Source organism: Saccopteryx leptura, chromosome 2, assembly GCF_036850995.1.
Source record: "Saccopteryx leptura isolate mSacLep1 chromosome 2, mSacLep1_pri_phased_curated, whole genome shotgun sequence".
NCBI lineage: Eukaryota > Metazoa > Chordata > Mammalia > Chiroptera > Emballonuridae > Saccopteryx > Saccopteryx leptura.
In genome coordinates, this window is record NC_089504.1 from 22349485 (window position 1) to 22367139 (window position 17655).

The following is a 17655-nucleotide window of genomic DNA, read 5'->3' on the forward strand; positions in this document are numbered from 1 at the left end:
ACGTCCACCCCTCCTGCCCCGTCTCCTCACCACTCTTACGTCCACCCCTCCTGCCCCGTCTCCTCACCGCTCTTACGTTCACCCCTCCTGCCCCGTCTCCTCACCGCTCTTATGTTCACCCCTCCTGCCCCGTCTCCTCACCGCTCTTACGTTCACCCCTCCTGCCCCGTCTCCTCACCCCTCCTGCCCCGTCTCCTCACCGCTCTTACGTTCACCTCTCCTGCCCCGTCTCCTCACCACTCTTACGTTCACCTCTCCTGCCCCGTCTCCTCACCACTCTTACGTCCACCCCTCCTGCCCCGTCTCCTCACCACTCTTACGTCCACCCCTCCTGCCCCGTCTCCTCACCACTCTTATGTTCACCCCTCCTGCCCCGTCTCCTCACCACTCTTACGTTCACCCCTCCTGCCCCGTCTCCTCACCCCTCCTGCCCCGTCTCCTCACCCCTCCTGCCCCGTCTCCTCACCGCTCTTACGTTCACCCCTCCTGCCCCGTCTCCTCACCCCTCCTGCCCCGTCTCCTCACCCCTCCTGCCCCGTCTCCTCACCACTCTTACGTTCACCCCGTCTGCCCCGTCTCCTCACCACTCTTACGTCTACCCCTCCTGCCCCGTCTCCTCACCACTCTTACGTTCACCCCTCCTGCCCCGTCTCCTCACCGCTCTTACGTTCACCTCTCCTGCCCCGTCTCCTCATCACTCTTACGTTCACCCCTCCTGCTCCGTCTCCTCACCGCTCTTACGTTCACCTCTCCTGCAGGGACAATTCTGCCATCTCACACTGGCAGCCAGGAGGCGGAGTCCTGCTAACATCCCCGCATCCCTGGACAGCAGGAGAAACTCAAAACAACCCCATAGAAGTGAAAGGTATTACTGTCCAGGGGAAAGACCTGGATGAGGCCACGCCGCTGGCTAATACCGGTGGTGACTCATCCAGCTTTCCCAGCGCGGCCTGTGGTTTCCCAGTCTGACTGCAATCCAACCACAAGAAAGGCTGAGAAACAAGTTTTGAATCAAGATATCTATTTGAGGCCCTGGCTATTTGGCTCAGTGGATCGAGTGTCAGCCCAGTGTGCAGATGTCCCTGGTTCAATCCCCAGTCAGGGTACACATGAGAAGCAACTGTCTGCTACTCTCCCCCCTTCCACTTCCCCTTCTCTCTTCTCCTCCCGCAGCCAGTGGCTTGATTGGGTCAAGCATCGGCCCTGGGTGCTGAGGATAGCTGAGTTGGTCCCAGCATCAGTCTTAGATGGGGTTGCCAGGCAGATGCTGGCCGGGGCACATGCGGGAGTCTATCTCCCCTTCTCTCACTTAAGAAGATATCTGTTTGAGACTACCATCCTTGCTAGAGTACCTCTGCACATTGTCATGAGAGCTTGAAAGGACAGGCCTGCCCCCGCCCCAAATAACACAGGCTCTATTGATAAAATTGGTCAACCAGCCTGTGGCTGATGGGACCTCAACCTACAATGTGGTGAAAGGACCAACAGACCAGAGTGGCATCGACAGAGGACCCCATCACTGAGTGACAGCAAAAGGTATTCAGCACCTGAGCTTCTCAGGAACGTCACAGGGATCTCTGATCCCAGTGAATACCAGAAATCGGAAAGGTGGAGTGCGTGGAGGGACTTTCCTGTTAAACTCGGGTGTCCGTTTCTCTCTCACCCCAATGTCTCCTCATTCACCTGCCCAGGTGCTGGGGATGCAGCAGAGAACAAAACCCTTGCCTTCACAGAACTGACATTCTAGTGGAGGGCAGGCAATACGCAAGCCGTATATGTTAATACGGAGAACGTGAGGAAGTGCCAGGTGTGGGGTGGGAGCAAAACAGGAAAGGGGGACAGATAGTGCCGAGGGTGTGCAAGACGGCAGAACTGTTCATAGGGTGAGGGGGGGGGGTGTCAGCGACAAGGTGACTTTTAATTCGGGACATAGAATAAATCTCTCTTGAATCCTGTATTTGTTTAACATGGAGCATTTTGTCATGATTTCAAAGTGGTCCTAGTAATTACAAAACTTCACTGCCTTCTTTTCAAATATATACAGGGAAATGACTCAGTTTCTTTAACAAGTAAATAGCAAGGAAAAATAAATAGGGAGGGATTTTTAAAATATTTTTAAGAAGCATATCAACCAACGTATTAATTTTATTTTTATTCCAATTTTGAAAAATGTATTAAAAACAGCATCTGAGATAGTTGAGGAAATCGAACACTAGCTGGGTATTTGAGAATAAGAAAAAGTAGTTCTTTAGATGTGATGATAATACGGTTCTCTTTATTAGAAGAATGCTTGTATTTTAGAGATATTTACTAAATGTGTTTGTATGAAACAACATGGTATCTGGGGTTTGCTTTAAAACAACCCATGGGGTGGGGTTTGGGAGTAGGTGGGAACAGAGCTAGGACAAGATGGACCACGAGGGGCAACTGGTGGAGCTAGCTGACAGTACACAGGAGATCGTTAGTCACACTTACACCCTACTTTTGAACATGTTTGAATTTTTCTATAATAAAAGTTAAACAATAGAAATATAATACCTGTTATCGAAAATGTCTATATCACAAACTAATAACAGCCATTAAACTACAAATGACAGGGCCTGACCAGGCGGTGGCGCAGTGGACAGAGCGTCGGACTGGGATGTGGAAGGACCCAGGTTCGAGACCCCGAGGTCACCAGCTTGAGCATGCGCTTATCTGGCTTGAGCAAAAAGCTCACCAGCTTGGACAAAAGGTCACTGGCTTGAGCAAGGTTGCTCGGTCTGCTGAAGGCCCACGGTCAAGGCATATATGAGAAAGCAATCAATGAACAACTAAGGTGTAGCAATGAAAAACTGATGATTGATGCTTCTCATCTCTCTCCGTTCTTGTCTGTCTGTCCCTATCTATCCCTCTCTCTGACTCTCTGTCCCTGTAAAAAAACAAACAGACAGAAAAACTACAATGACAGAGTGTCTGGGAGCTGGATCACAGACACCTGCTGTAGTCTGGCTTTCAACATCTGCGCTGGACTCTTCCCAGGAAAGTGCCACAGTGGTTATAGTATCAACAAGAAAGCCCGAAGTTTCCCTCTCCACCCGCAGAGCTCACGCTCACGTCTTCCTCTGGTGAAGCTGGGGGCTCACAAACTTGGAGGGGGAGGAAAATGCTGTCCAAAAGCAGCCCCAATGCAAAAGGTCAGCGGCTACCAAAAAGCCTGCTCAGGTCCAGAAGGTTTTCAAGTTTCAAATCTTTTTATAAGAGGGACATTCGGATGCAGGGTTGAGAAAGTTTTATGAGAGCAGCAGGAACAACTTGGCCATACATAGAGAACTGAGAACAGAATGGTTCATTCTCCAGTCAGGGGCTGACAGCTGAAAAGACCCAAGAGGTGTTCGTGCAGAATTAGTGCGTAGTAATAAAGAAAAAGAGGCTCAAATGCAAATAGAAACCAAATATCAAACACACAGAGACCCGCGGCCTGTGCCTGGGCAGCCCACTAGGAGAGCATTTTCCCACAGGCAGGAAAACGAGTCTGCCTTAGACTTGGTGACATAATTTCTGATTAAGTGGTTACATTCAGGTTGCACCTTTGAACACACTCCTTTTATACTTTCATTCTATTGAAAAGAGGATCACCTGTAAGTTAAAGGTTCTAGGGCCTGACCTGTGGTGGCGCAGTGGATAAAGCATCGACCTGGAAATGCTGAGGTCACCGGTTCGAAACCCTGGGCTTGCCTGGTCAAGGCACATATGGGAGTTGATGCTTCCAGCTCCTCCCCCCTTCTCTCTCTCTGTCTCTCTCTCCTCTCTCTCCCTCTCTGTCTCTCTCTCCTCTCTAAAAATGAATAAATAAAATTTAAAAAAAAAAAGGTTCTAGGGAAGTACTGGTAATACTGAAACCACACATTTCCCCCTAATTTTAAAAGATATTTGTTATAAAAAATTTAGAAAATAAAGAAAAATGCAAAATAGGGGAAAAGGCATCCGACATCTCATCTCATCTCGCAGGGACCACATCAGTCTTCACTTCAGGCTCCTCTTTTGAATGACTTCTTTGATGTGCCCCAATTGTTTTCTCTTCCTGGCGCTTGTCATTCAGATGCTGAATATTATGGTCTAGTCCTTTCATTTTCATATTTTTTCTCTCCAATCCTCCATCTGTCTTTTCATTTCCCTTTATATGTGGTTTCCTTAAAATTTTCTTCTAACTCTTCTATCGATTTCTTTTATTCATTTCTATCATGGTCTTCATTTCCATGAACTCTTTGTTCTCTGGCTTAAAAAAAAAAATCTTGTTTTATGGCTATGTTATAGCTTCCCTTTTTGAAGATATTATTTTGTTCCTGGAAATTTTCTTCTTTGTCAATGATGTTTCACTTGACATATTTCCCTTCTTTTTTTAAAATTCTATTTATTGATTTAGAGAGAAAGACAGAAAGAGAAACATAGATTTGTTGTTCGATTTATTTATGCATTCATTTCTTTTTTTTTTTTTTTTTAATTTTTATTTATTTATTTTCTACAGAGACAGAGAGTGAGCCAGAGAGAGGGATAGACAGGAAGAGACAGACAGGAATGAAGAGAGATGAGAAGCATCAATCATTAGTTTTTCATTGCGTGTTGCAACACCTTAGTTGTTCATTGATTGCTCTCTCACATGTGCCTCGACTGCGGGCCTTCAGCAGACCGAGCAACCCCTTGCTGGAGCCAGCGACCTTGGGTTCAAGCTGATGGGCTTTTCCTCAAACCAGATGAGCCCGCACTCAAGCTGGCGACCTCGAGGTCTTGAACCCGGGTTTTTTGCATCCCAGTCCGACGCTTCATCCACTGCGCCACCGCCTGGTCAGGCCATGCATTCATTTCTTGTACGTGCCCTGACCAAGGACTGAACCTCTAGCTTTGGCACATTGGGATGATGCTCCTCTAACCAATTGAGCTACCCTACCAGGCCAGGGCTTGCTTTTTCATCTTTGTTTTTATTTGATATGCATATTAGAATCTTCTCTTAAATAATTGGTGACTCTTGTCTGTCCACTAATCAGAGGGAAACACTGAGAAACCGACTGAAACTCTGCACACCGAGGGCTGTTGACAATGCTCTACAGGGCCTCTGCTGAGTCATGTTGTTGAGGGTCCCCCTCCCCTCCAGTGTCAGCATCTCCTAGTCTGTCCTCCTGGTCTATTCAGAGTTTCCAAAAAAGGCTCTTCTAACTCTTGTAGGGAAGATATAAGGCCAAGAACCAAAGAGAGGAAGATGACTGAGTCTCAACATTTAGTCACCTTTCACTTCACGTCCCAATTTTAGGATTTTTGCCTCCACCCTCAACTGTGCCTGGTGCCAAGAGTACACCTTAGTTCTGACAGTGCAGAGACGGGACTGCAGCTTCTGTGTGAGAAGCAAGAAAAAAATCAGAAGCTCTTACTGCTCCTTGGGCTCCTACTATCGTATTTCCCCATGTATGAGACGTGCCTTAATTTTGGGGCCTGAAATTTGAAGGAAAAAAAAAGTATTACATAAAGTTATTTGACTCAAGTTTTATTCATCATAAAATTCATACAACTCCTCATCACTGTCAAAACTCCTATCCATTAGCTTGTCCTCATCTGTATCTGATGACAAATCACTGTCTTCAACAAGCATGAAAAAGCAAGTAAAAAATCTACAACCACTGTAAAAGACACTCCAGTTTATAGACCCCAAATTTTTTGGAAAAGAATGTGTCTTATACATGAGGAAATACGGTAATTCTTCTCTCCAGCCCCGCCCCTCCCTTCATCCCAGAGGTCCTTGATGCTCCCCAGCCTTGACCTTCCTGAAAAGTTGCACAGTGAAACCAGGTGGCTTTTACCCAGAGGGAGCTCCTAAGACGGCTTTTTTGTGGGTCACCTCAGTCCCTTATCACCTCTACATCTGCTTTCTGGTTCCCAACTGCAGTGCAATTGCTTCCCCTTCTATCACTCTGTCCTTACAGGTTTATGTCTTTTAAAAAATCATTCCAGTGTCTTTCGGGTTCAATTTCATGAAGAAAAGGAAGTATAAAAATGTGTTCAATCTGCCATCACTGGCAGAGTTTTAATTTTCACACTTTCTAAATTTGAAAAACATTCTGAGGATGATCATGTACACTCCTACATCCCACTTCATATTTTCAAGAAATTAGGGCTTCAACCTGTCATCGCTTTAGGAAGGAGGATTTTTCTTCCCCGACTTAATTGTAGGAAATCTCCTTTTTAGTTTCTGAAAGGCACCACAACTGGCAAACCTAATGCAGCAATTTTAACCTTTTTCATTTCATGGCACACATAAATCACTAAAATTCTACAGCACACCAAAAGAGTATTTCTTGCCTGACAAAAAGTAATTAGGTATAATTTTGATTCATTCACCCTGGATGGCTATTACTGTATTAGCTGTTGTCACTTTTTTATTTGGCAATCAATGGAAAAGAGATCAGTGTCCCTGACTAAATACTCAAGTATTGCATGTTTTTTGTTTGTTAAGATTTTATTTATTGATTTTTAGAGTAAGAGAGAGAGAGAGAGAAACAGACACAGAAGAGAAGCAGGAAGCATCAACTCATAGCAGCTGCTTCCTGTATGTGCCATGACCGGGCAATCGCAGGGTTTTGAACAGGTAACCCAAGTATTACGCTTTATCCACTGCACCACGTTTTAAATTTTCTTGGGGCACACCAGTTGAAAATATCTGACCTAAAACATAAACTAGTTACTTAACTCACTAGCTCCACCATGTGGCCCTTTAGAGGAATAGTGGACAGGCTGAAGAAACCATCTCACATTGTATTCTGGCATTTGAGTATTTCTAATGCAGACAAATTTATGCATCGACATATGAGACCTCTAATCACAAACACCAATGAATTTCATATTATTAAATCCAATGGTTGCTATTTTTCATGTTCCTTCTCCTAAATACACTTCTCTTGGCTTCACTGAGGTAATCCTCTCCTACTACACTGACCATTCCTTCCCAGCCTCCTCTTCTATTTGTTCCCCCTCCTATTAGGTGTTAGACCACTAAATATTGTCATGCGTCAGGGCAGGGCGCAGGCCTAGACTGTCAATCTCATCACAAGACGATCTCCCCAATCTCACAGATTGAAATACCACCTATACGCAAAGGACTCCCACTCGGACCTAAACTCATGCGCAGCTGTCACGGCATCGTTACTTTAATGGCTATTAGGTGTTTTTTAACTCAACATGGTCAAAACAACTCACTTCCCAACTGCCCGGTCTATTTCTCCCAGCCTTCGCCATCCCCCGGAACAGCAGCACAGACCACCCAGCTGCTGAAGCCTAACCCAGGAGTCGTTCTCAACCCTGCCTTCCTTACTTCACATTAACACAGCAGCGTGGCCCCTCATCCAAAACACACCCCCGATCCTCCCACTCCTCCATCACCATTTAGTCCAAGCCCCAACACGTTGGCCTCTGCCATCTGGCTACCTGTGACAGTGTCCTCACTGGTCTCCCCACCTCCGCTCTCCCTTTCTACAACCCAGTCTCCATCCTGCAGCACCAGCTGTCTTTTTAAAGTAAGAACTGTAGCCTGACCAGGTGGTGGCGCAGTGGATAGAGCATCGGACTGGGATGCAGAAAACCCAGGTTCGAGACCCCAAGGTCGCCAGCTTGAGTGCGGGCTCATCTGTCTTGAGCAAAAAAGCTCACCAGCTTGGACCCAAGGTCGCTGGCTCAAGCAAGGGGTTACTCGGTCTGCTGAAGGCCCGCGGTCAAGGCACATGTGAGAAAGCAATCAATGAACAACTAAAGTGTTGCAATGAAAAACTGATGATTGATGCTTCTCATCTCTCTCCGTTCCTGCCTGTCTGTCCCTGTCTATCCCTCTCTCTGACTCTCTCTCTGTCCCTGTAAATAAATAAATAAATAAAATAAATAAATAGAATTAAAGTAAGAACTGTATCCTGTCATTCCCCTGCAGAAAACCAGGGAGCTTCCCTTTTATTCCCAAGGATAAATCCTGACTCTTCTCAACCATGGCCTTTAAGCTACCACTGGACGGCCTGGCCCCTACCTGCCTCTTTGACCTCTCCTCCTCCCACTTCCTCCCTCGCTCACTGGGCTCCACTCACACTGGCCTTTCTGACCTGCAAACACCAAGCTCAGTTCTAATTCAGGACCTTTGCAATGGCTGTTCCTTCTGCTTAAGTGCTCAATCCTGTGTGGCATTCAAGTCTCCAACTGAAGCCACTTCCCCTGTGTGGCTTTGCCCTGCCATCCACTCTTTTCTTATCTCACCCTAGTCCAGGGGTCGGGAACCTTTTTGGCTGAGAGAGCCATGAACGCCACATATTTTAAAATGTAATTCCATGAGAGCCATACAACAACCCGTGTACCTTACGCATTATCCAATAAAAATTTGGTGTTGTCCCGGAGGACAGCTGTGATTGGCTCCAGCCATCCGCAACCATGAACATGAGTGGTAGGAAATGAATGGATTGTAATACATGAGAATGTTTTATATTTTTAACATTATTATTATTTTTTTATTAAAGATTTGTCTGCGAGCCAGATGCAGCCATCAAAAAAGATCCACATCTGGCTCGCAAGCCATAATTTCCCAACCCCTGCCCTAGTCGGTCACCAACACCTCTGAGATAAGCCTGCTCTTTGATTTGTTTATAAACCTGTCTCTTAAAAATAACAAGACACATGACATGCTAGTTATACCGACTGGGGCAAAAGTAGGTTTACAGTTGTTTGTATGGAAAATAATACAATAATTAATAAATAATAATACAAAAATAAACTGTTTTGTGCTCTCATAACTGTAAACCTACTTTTACCCCACCCTGTATGTCTATAAATATTTCAAATTCACCACACTGTCAAATTCAACTAAGTATCTGCTGACCACCTCCTAGGAATGAGACAGTGTGGGAAATAAGACGGCCTTGCCCTAACCTTCATAAGGAAAACGTCTCCAGTTCTTGGCCTGGTCAGAATGACACCAGTACTTAATAGGCATTGCCAGAAATTTGGTAAAACTCCACGATACTCTCCCAGACCATCACTAACCTCATTACTTTTTACACACCATGTATAGAATGCAAAATTCCGTATTGGCTCACCTGCACATGTCTACAGGGTATTTAACTTGAGCCCTGGGTGTGAGGGTAACTTTGGTACCCCTCCTTCTCGGGCACTGTTCACCCTTGTTTCACACTGTCCTTGGAACACACATCCTCAACCATCTGTCTAGTTCAAGATGTCCTCAGCGTCCGCTGAACACTGCGCACCTGTTCCACAGGGCTGACAACAGCCCTCCTTTCCCTGTGCACTCTCTCTGCCTCCAGAGGGAACAGAAGGTGCCCACCCGTAACTGCCCCTCAAGACAGACAACAGAGACTCAGCCTTGAAAAGCTGGAACTGACCTGGTCTCCTCCTCAGTCCACGTAAAGACAGATTCAACTAACTGCTGGTTAGAACTGTGGCCACGGGACAGGGACAAGGTTTACCCAGGGGCTCTGTTTCTTCACCTATAAAATAAGTTAGTGGAGACGATCCCAAAGGCCTTTTCAACCCCAGAGAAGACCCTGCCATCAGTCCAGTTAGGAGAGGGCGTCAATGGTCTCCAGCAAGTTTTCTCCAGGGGGGCTCCACCGGCACTCAACTGCTCCAGATTCCTAAGGCACAGGCCCAACTTCCATTCATGGGGACAGACACTCACTCTGGGTCCCTCCAGGCCATCACAAAAGGGACAGTCTAAGGAAACACCACCACAGCAATCCCTCTCTACCAAACAAAGCCAGGGCCCCCTCAGTTCTGGAGACCATTCGAGTCGGTGAGAACAGCTTTCACAACCAGGACTCCACCAGCCCTCCGCTCGAACCTTAGTCCTCATGCTGAGTGACAAAGCCTGTCCCGTTCACACCTGAAAAGTCAGACGTTATTTAGGAAGTAAAATTATATGACTCTCTTAGAAGGATAAAACAGATTAAGAATTCTTAAAAAGCAGCAATGTTAAAAGGCAGGGGAGCCACTTAAGTCACCGACCACCCTGCAGTGTCCTCAGTCCTGGCCACACGGACCCTGACAACCCCACACGCGGTCCTGGCTTTGTCATCGCGGCCTCCTGTCTCGCCCAGACCTCTCTGCAGGTGTTTTCCTGTTGAAAAGCTGGGGAGCAGGAGGCCTCGTTTCCTTCTGACTGGACTTAGCTCAGCTCACCACGGGGCAGAGCTAGGGCTCCACGGCCTGGCAGCCAGCACTTCCTCCACCATGCCCGCCTCCGGACAACACCGACCAGCAACTTTCAGCCTTTTCAGCTCATGGCACATAAACAAATTACTAAAATTCTGTGGCACACCAAAAAATATATTTTCTGCTGGTTTGATAAAAAAAAATAGGTGTAATTTTGATTCATTCACACCACACCAGACAGCTATTGTTGTGTTGGCTGTTGTCATTTTTTAAACTTGACAATCTAAGGGAAAAGACATCAGTGCCGCTGACTAACCAGCCAGGTATTGCATGTTTAAAAATCCTGGCGGCACACCGGTGGAAAATCGCTGCTATGTACAGTCCCATTCTCCCAGCGTTAGTAAGCTAATGTTCTTCATGCTCAGTGAACAAGAAACTTACATGTGCCTGAACACTAGGTAAGAAAGAGGGCAGACAAACAAGTGTTTCTTTGATGTATAACTCCAATTATTCACACAAGCTCATGTCTCACTGTGTAACAGTATTTTAATAAAGATACTAGATAAATCCTTGCTAAATGATCATTTAAAATCCTGCTTCAGCCCTGGCCGGTTGGCTCAGTGGTAGAGCGTCGGCCTGGTGTGCGGGAGTCCTGGGTTCGATTCCCGGCCAGGGCACACAGGAGAAGCGCCCATCTGCTTCTCCACCCCTCCCCCTCTCCTTCCTCTCTGTCTCTCTCTTCCCCTCCTGCAGCCGAGGCTCCATTGGAGCAGCGTTTGCCCGGGCGCTGAGGATGGCTCTGTGGCCTCTGCCTCAGGCGCTAGAATGGCTTTGATTGCAGCAGAGTGATGCCCCAAGATGGGCAGAGCATTGCCCCCTGGTGGGCCTGCCAGGTGGATCACGGTCGGGCACATGAAGGAGTCTGTCTGACTGCCTCCCCGTTTCCAACTTCAGAGAAATACAAAAAAAAAAAAATCTTTTTAAATATCCTGCTTCAAGCACAAATATATATTAAGCACTAACATACTTGCCACCTGTAAGAACAAAGCAATGTGCACGGTAATATCCCAGGACCACGTATGCCTCAGATGCTCAGTCCGGCAAGGTAAAGGCAGCATTTTGTGTGTGTGTGTATTTGTCTGAAGTGAGAAGCAGGGAGGCAGAGACAGATCCTCACACACGCCCGAGAGCCACCCGGCATGCCCACCAGGGAGCGATGCTCTGCTCATCTGGGCCATCACTCCACTGCAACAGGAGCCATTCTAGAGCCTGAGGCGGAGGCCATGGAGCCATCCTCAGTGCCCGGGCCAACTTTGCTCCAGTGGAGCCTTGGCTGCAGGAAGGGAAGAGAGAGAGACAGAGAGAAGGGAGCGGGGGAAGTGTGGAGAAGCAGATGGGCGCTTCTCCTGTGTGCCCTGGCCGGGAATCAAACCCACGACTTCCACAAGCTGGGCCGATGCTCTACTGCTGAGCAGTCTCCTCTATTACATTGTATTTGCGTATTTAATCCTGTGTCTGAAACAAGTATAGAGAGGCATCCCGGGGTGGGGGGAGGGGCTGGGCAAAATGGGTGAGGAGGGCCCAAAAGGAGAGACCAGTTTTGATGCAGGGTGTGTCTATATAAGAGACAAGTTCAAGGATACCCCAGGAATTGTAAAAATTTATTTTTGTTTACAAAAACAGATACTATTAACTTTATAAGTAAAGCAAAATATTCTGGCTCATTTTAAACAAGTCAGGATGACTTTTTATTGAGTTAGAAGTCACAATGTTACACTTGTTTGAGGTATACATGATGATTTGATGATTTGTATACATTGTGCAACGATCCCCACAGTAAGAGTAGTTAGCAGCCATCCCATGACTTACTTGTCTTGTAATTGGAAGTTTGTGCTTTTGGACCCTCCTCACCCATTTTGCCCAGCCCCTACCCCCACCCGGGGATGCCTCTCTATACTTGTTTCAGACACAGGGTTAAATACGCAATGTGTGGTTCTCAATTTTAAAAAATACAATGTAAGAGAGGAGACCGCAATACAAAGTTGGAGTCAGAAGTCTCGATTTTCAGCTTCAGTTCCAATCATTACCAACAAAGCTGTCTCAGCTTAATGATCTCATGTGTGAGTTTTATCCTTATTATCACCATCATTACCGTTATCTCCACCTTACAGATGAGGAAATGTATACCATCTTCTCTGACCAGCGTGAGAGCCAGACCTGATCCTGTCTCTGAAAGTGTTTTCTTAGCAGCTTTATACCTGAGACAGTGATTCATTCTACCAGGAGTGGGCCCATTTTCCACTGTTCACACTTCACTATGTGTCAAGAGCCTTAACACTTCATACCCGATGGAATAAGAGTGATGAGTGTACAAGAGCCCATCATGTGATTCTCTTTGCTTTTGTATATGCCTGTAATTAGCCATAATAAAGTTTTTATAACTAGTTGATTCATTGTGGGTTTCTTTTTTTACTCCCCTTTCACAGAGCCATGGTTTGTCTCGTTTTCCATTTTTACGATCCAAGCTGAGTGACAGGTTTCTCTCCAGAGATGCGTCAATCCCTACCAACACAAGTCGCCTTCGGAAAGGAGAGGGGGCTATACGAAGGCAGGGGTGGTCAACACTGAGCCATGTATCTTCTTCTGTTGGCCAGGAAGACAGACCCTTTTCTCTACCTGGTGTCACCATCATAAAAGTCCCCTGTGGCTACGCTCTCCAACCAGTCTAAGCACAAGCTGGGGCGGTTTCTCGTGTGGGCATCAAAGCATTCGATCCTGTGTTTGATCCTTATCACTTGTTCTAAAATATTGCAGTGATATGCTTTGGGGCTGGTTCTCTGCTCATTCCTTTTCCTGGGCAATTAAAATGTCCTTTTAATCTGAAGACTCAGGCACCCTTCAGCTTTGGGAGATTTTCTTGTATTATTTCTTTCATAGTTTCCCTCCTGCAGTTTTCGCTGTTATCTCGACCAGAAGCCCTCATTGGTCAGATATGCTGAACTTCTGAGACTAGTCCTCTATACGTCTCTTACCATTCTTCCACATTCTCAGTATTTTTGCATTTTTGTTCTACTTTCTAACTTATGTTTATTTTACTTTCCACGGTTTCGTCATCCTCCTTTTCCAACTCTACCTTCAATTTCTTTTCAGCAATCACAGTTTAACTTCCAAGAGTTCCAATTATCCGATTTTTCTTTATCCACAGCATCCTGTTCTTGTTTAGTAGACTTCATGCCCCCTTGAACTCTCAGTGAGCGCTAATAAGAACTTCTTCCAAACTATTTGTTTTCACTTAATTCAGATACGTGTTTCACTATGCGTTCTATCTATAAATATGCCCATGACGTCAGTCCACATGCCCGATCCTGCCCAGCCAGGATAAAGGACACCTGCAGCACGTGCAAATATGGAAGAATCCCATTGCTTTTTTGACAACAACTACAACACAAAGCACCTGAGCGCACAGGAAGTGAGCCCGCTTACCTTCATGGAGTCGGAGTATAAGATATATTCCCTGAGCACGGGCAGGAAGTCTTCCGTCATGTCATCGGTCAGCTCTTCCAAGGCTGTGGAGCAGTTGCCGATGCAAGCTGACACGCCCTCCAGGGGCTCGGCCAGCTCCCCCTCCAACGCGCTCCACGTGGAGTACACAGGCCCATATTCCCTCAGCTCCACGAGGTACTCTGGAGGGCGAAGGGAAAGCAGTGAGCTCGGCTGGGCAGCAAACAGCGGGACTGCGGCTCCATGGCCACGGCAGCCAAGAGCTCGCCACATGCAGATGCGTGTCCTCGGCCACGCACTCAGCTGCGCAGGTTCTCCCACTCTGAACACTGTTTTTCTGCTTATAACAACTTTTAAAAATATCTCTAAAAGGCAATGTTACAGTTAACATCATAACATCAATCAACCACTCTACCCCATAGTGAGAAGGCCACGTCTCTGGATAGTGGGGACCATGTGCTTTCTGGGGAAAGTTACAGGACCTTCGGAAATAACCACTCTCCCGCCTGCACAGTGAAGCAGACAATGGCACCACAGTGGGATTTTAGGGAACGTTTGACACAGGAGATATGGTCTCACCCGGGCAGACTCGTGCTCTCCCACAGGTCACCTGACACCCGGTCCTGTGTGTGACAGTGTCTAAAGCTATCTCCAAAAGCTGCAGCCCCGCGTGACGCCATCGTGAGCAAAGGAGAATCAAAGTACAGGAAACAAGAACTATTTCCCCTCACAGAGAAAACCTGGCTCATCGCTGTCACCATGATTATTGCCATGACAGTAAAACGTTGTAGCCATTTTTCCCAGTAACCAATGGGTGGCAACTACTAGAGAACCCTTTTCAACGTGTCTCACGTCACATGCCAGCAGTCGTTACCGTGGTCCAGGTCTGTCTGGCTCGTGTGTGTGAGAAGGCAAGGGCCCCAACATTCTGGCACACAGAAAGCGAGTGTTCATGAGAGGGCGGGGAGGAAGGGGCAGCAACCTCCGAGCAGAGGAAAGAAAGGCCACCTGACTCCCAGGCCAGGAAGAGGGGAGTGATGAGATACAGCCGGGGAGGGGCAGGGGATCCGTCCCAAGTCTGAAGGCTCATTAGGATCATAACTTTGGCAAATGCAGGTCACCATGACGTCCTTTTGAACCATCCTTCTGCCAGAAAGGATACCTAAGCTTGTTTAAATTATCATTCCTCTAAATGAAGGGAAGTTGAGTCGGTGTCGCCACTTTTAAAGCCAAAATTAAGAGAGGGAAAAGGGGAAGCGTAGGTGCTCAGACACGGTGTTTGCCCTGGAGCAAGCAGACACAAGGCTGAAAGGCAGGGCCAGGAGCGAGCATGAGATTACACTCCGGTCCCAATTACCTCCTCCCCTCTCGCATTTATCAGTTTTATAAGCAAACTGTGTCCTAGTTCTGTCGCTCCAGCACTGATTCTACTTAGCACACATGAATGCCATTTCTGCAAATTGTGGCCCCTGGGCATGTTCAAATTCTCAACAAAGAGCTCACCTATTTCTTCTTTGATGATCCGCTGGGCTATCCGATCTATGGTTCCCAGTTTGAGAGCAAACGTGTCTAAGTATTCACCTATGGCTGCAAACTCAAGAGGCCGACTCCTCAGCTTGTAGCCTCCGGTGACATGCTTGACCGACTCACCCACTCTGGTTAGCAACGCCATTCCTTGCTTCTTGTAGGCATTCAGGTCCTAAAGATGACACGTGAACAACAACAACAAAAATCCTCAAAAGGCTCACTCACATGGCCAGGACTCAGTACCAATCCCTTCAGGCAGCTGCTCTTTGGAAACGGAGGGCTCAGGACTAAGGAGCTGAGTCGGAGGACCTGACCGCACACACAAAGGGTCCTCTCCTGCTATCCCCACCCCTGAGCTCGCAGCCCACCTTTCTATTCGGTTCACTCACCTGGGCATGCTTGCCTTTAAACAATGCTGTCTTTCCAACATAATTTTTAAAAACTTTTTACCAAAAGCACAAAGTCACTTTCTCTCCTGCAAAATATCCTAAGTTGTCTTTAGAACCAAAATTCAAGAGCTGAAATTCATTCCATTCATTTATTTATACCTCAACCAAAGCCAAGTACGAAAAGTAGAGAGGAAAGGGTGGGAAGCCAGAAGCAGGGGCAGACACGCCCGCGCTAGAAAACTCAGGGCCAGGGTAGATGCCGTCAACAACGAAACATTTTACCCTGGACTTCCTGGTCAAGGCACAAATGCAAAACACATTTAGCTTCATAATCCACTGTATCTAAGTCATGTATCTAAGGCATGTTAGCCTGCCAGGTAAAACGAGCTTCTTCCTATAGTAAACTCCAGGAGGAACTGATAATATCTTCAGGTTGTTCTATGTCCCTGACTTTAACAATGCCTTTACAAATGGTGTCACGGAAGATGTAATTATCTGTTCCTTATATCCTCCCTCAATACAAACAGAATGTCAACTCCTAGTCCTAGAAGGGCATGTCTACAGGGAGATAAAGGGACATGACACAGGCCATTGCTTTCTGGTGACCCAGTCCGATGCAGCGATAGGGCAGAGAACAGGGAATCACGGTTAACACATCCAACCCCGCATCGGACACAGTCATAGGCCCAGATGTCCATACGTGCCTGAAGAGCAGCCTCCTCCTGCTCCTTCTTCCTGCGGTCGGGCCTTCGGGTCTGCTCTGATTCCACCCTTCCCCTCCACCGCACCCCACTCAAGGCCACCCTGCCCTACCAACCCTCCCCTGCCTGTCTGTATCTTCAGCACCTAAACTGTACCCAAGGCTCGCCCACCTTAGAAACAGAGGGAGTCCCTCCACCCCCTCCTCTACCTCTCTCCTTTTCAAAGTCAGGCTGCCTGAGAGAATGGCTGGAAGACTCCATCTCCCCTTATACCTTCGTATGTTCTATGAAAATACCTTCATAGGCACCAGGCTTTCACAAGACTGTAAGTGAAGCCTTGGAATTCTCAGAATTGTTTCCATAGACAATACTTTTTGGAGCTGGGCTAGATCCAAAAGGGCTCGCTGGACTGCACGAGCTCCACTTCGAGTGGAGCTTTGAAAGGGTACGCCCAGCTATCCAAGTTCATTCATGTGTTGCCCGCAGTTACTTCAGAGGACCTATCTGACTGCTGCACCCATTTGGCCAAAGATAAAAACACCGATTTGAACACAGTTGATACTGAGTGTCCCTGACTCTCCCAGCATTTCCGGCTGCGTCTTCAAGACATTGCTGGTTTGTGTAAGATCATATCAGCTCAGGGAGAAGAGTGCTTCTGTATTCACTGTGGCAGAACATGTAAGTGAATAAGAACAAGACCAAGTTATTTGTGGTGTGTGAAAAGATGGAGGGCTGGGGGGAGGAGGGGATGGGGAGAAAGATGGGGAGATTGGGAGGAAGAGGTGGGGAGGAAGAGATGGGGAGGAAGAGGTGGGGAGATTGGGAGGAAGAGAAGGGGAGGAAGAGATGGGGAGGAAGAGGTGGGGAGGAAGAGATGGGGAGACTAGGAGGAAGAGGTGGGAGGAAGAGATGAGGAGAAAGAGATGGGGAGATTGGGAAGAAGAGGTGGGGAGATTGGGAGGAAGAGGTGGGGTGGAAGAGGGGGGGAGATTGGGAGGAAGAGATGGGAAGATTGGGAGGAAGAGGTGGGGAGGAAAAGGAGGGGAGATTGGGAGGAAGAGATGGGGAGATTGGGAGGAAGAGGTGGGGAGATTGGGAGGAAGAGATGGGGAGATTGGGAGGAAGAGATGGGGAGATTGGGAGGAAGAGATGGGGAGATTGGGAGGAAGAGGTGGGGAGGAAGAGGTGGGGAGATTGGGAGGAAGAGATTGGGAGGAAGAGGTGGGGAGATTAGGAGAAAGAGATGGGGAGATTGGGAGGAAGAGGTGGGGAGATTAGGAGAAAGAGATGGGGAGATTGGGAGGAAGAGGTGGGGAGATTAGGAGAAAGAGATGGGGAGATTGGGAGGAAGAGGTGGGGAGGAAGAGATG

The 17655-nt window shown here is 47.4% G+C and overlaps 1 protein-coding gene across 1 annotated transcript in view; it reads right to left on the bottom strand.

Moving 5' to 3' along the window:
- The window catches only part of SNX30 (sorting nexin family member 30), a 107127-nt gene that overhangs the window by 16549 nt on the left and 72923 nt on the right, over window positions 1-17655 (bottom strand). Inside the window, exons 5-6 of the mRNA XM_066367452.1 lie at window positions 15172-15367; window positions 13651-13850 (exon numbers count right to left, since the gene is read on the bottom strand). Of these exons, the coding sequence (XP_066223549.1) occupies window positions 13651-13850; window positions 15172-15367 (396 nt within the window). The remainder of the gene's footprint in view (window positions 1-13650; window positions 13851-15171; window positions 15368-17655) is intronic.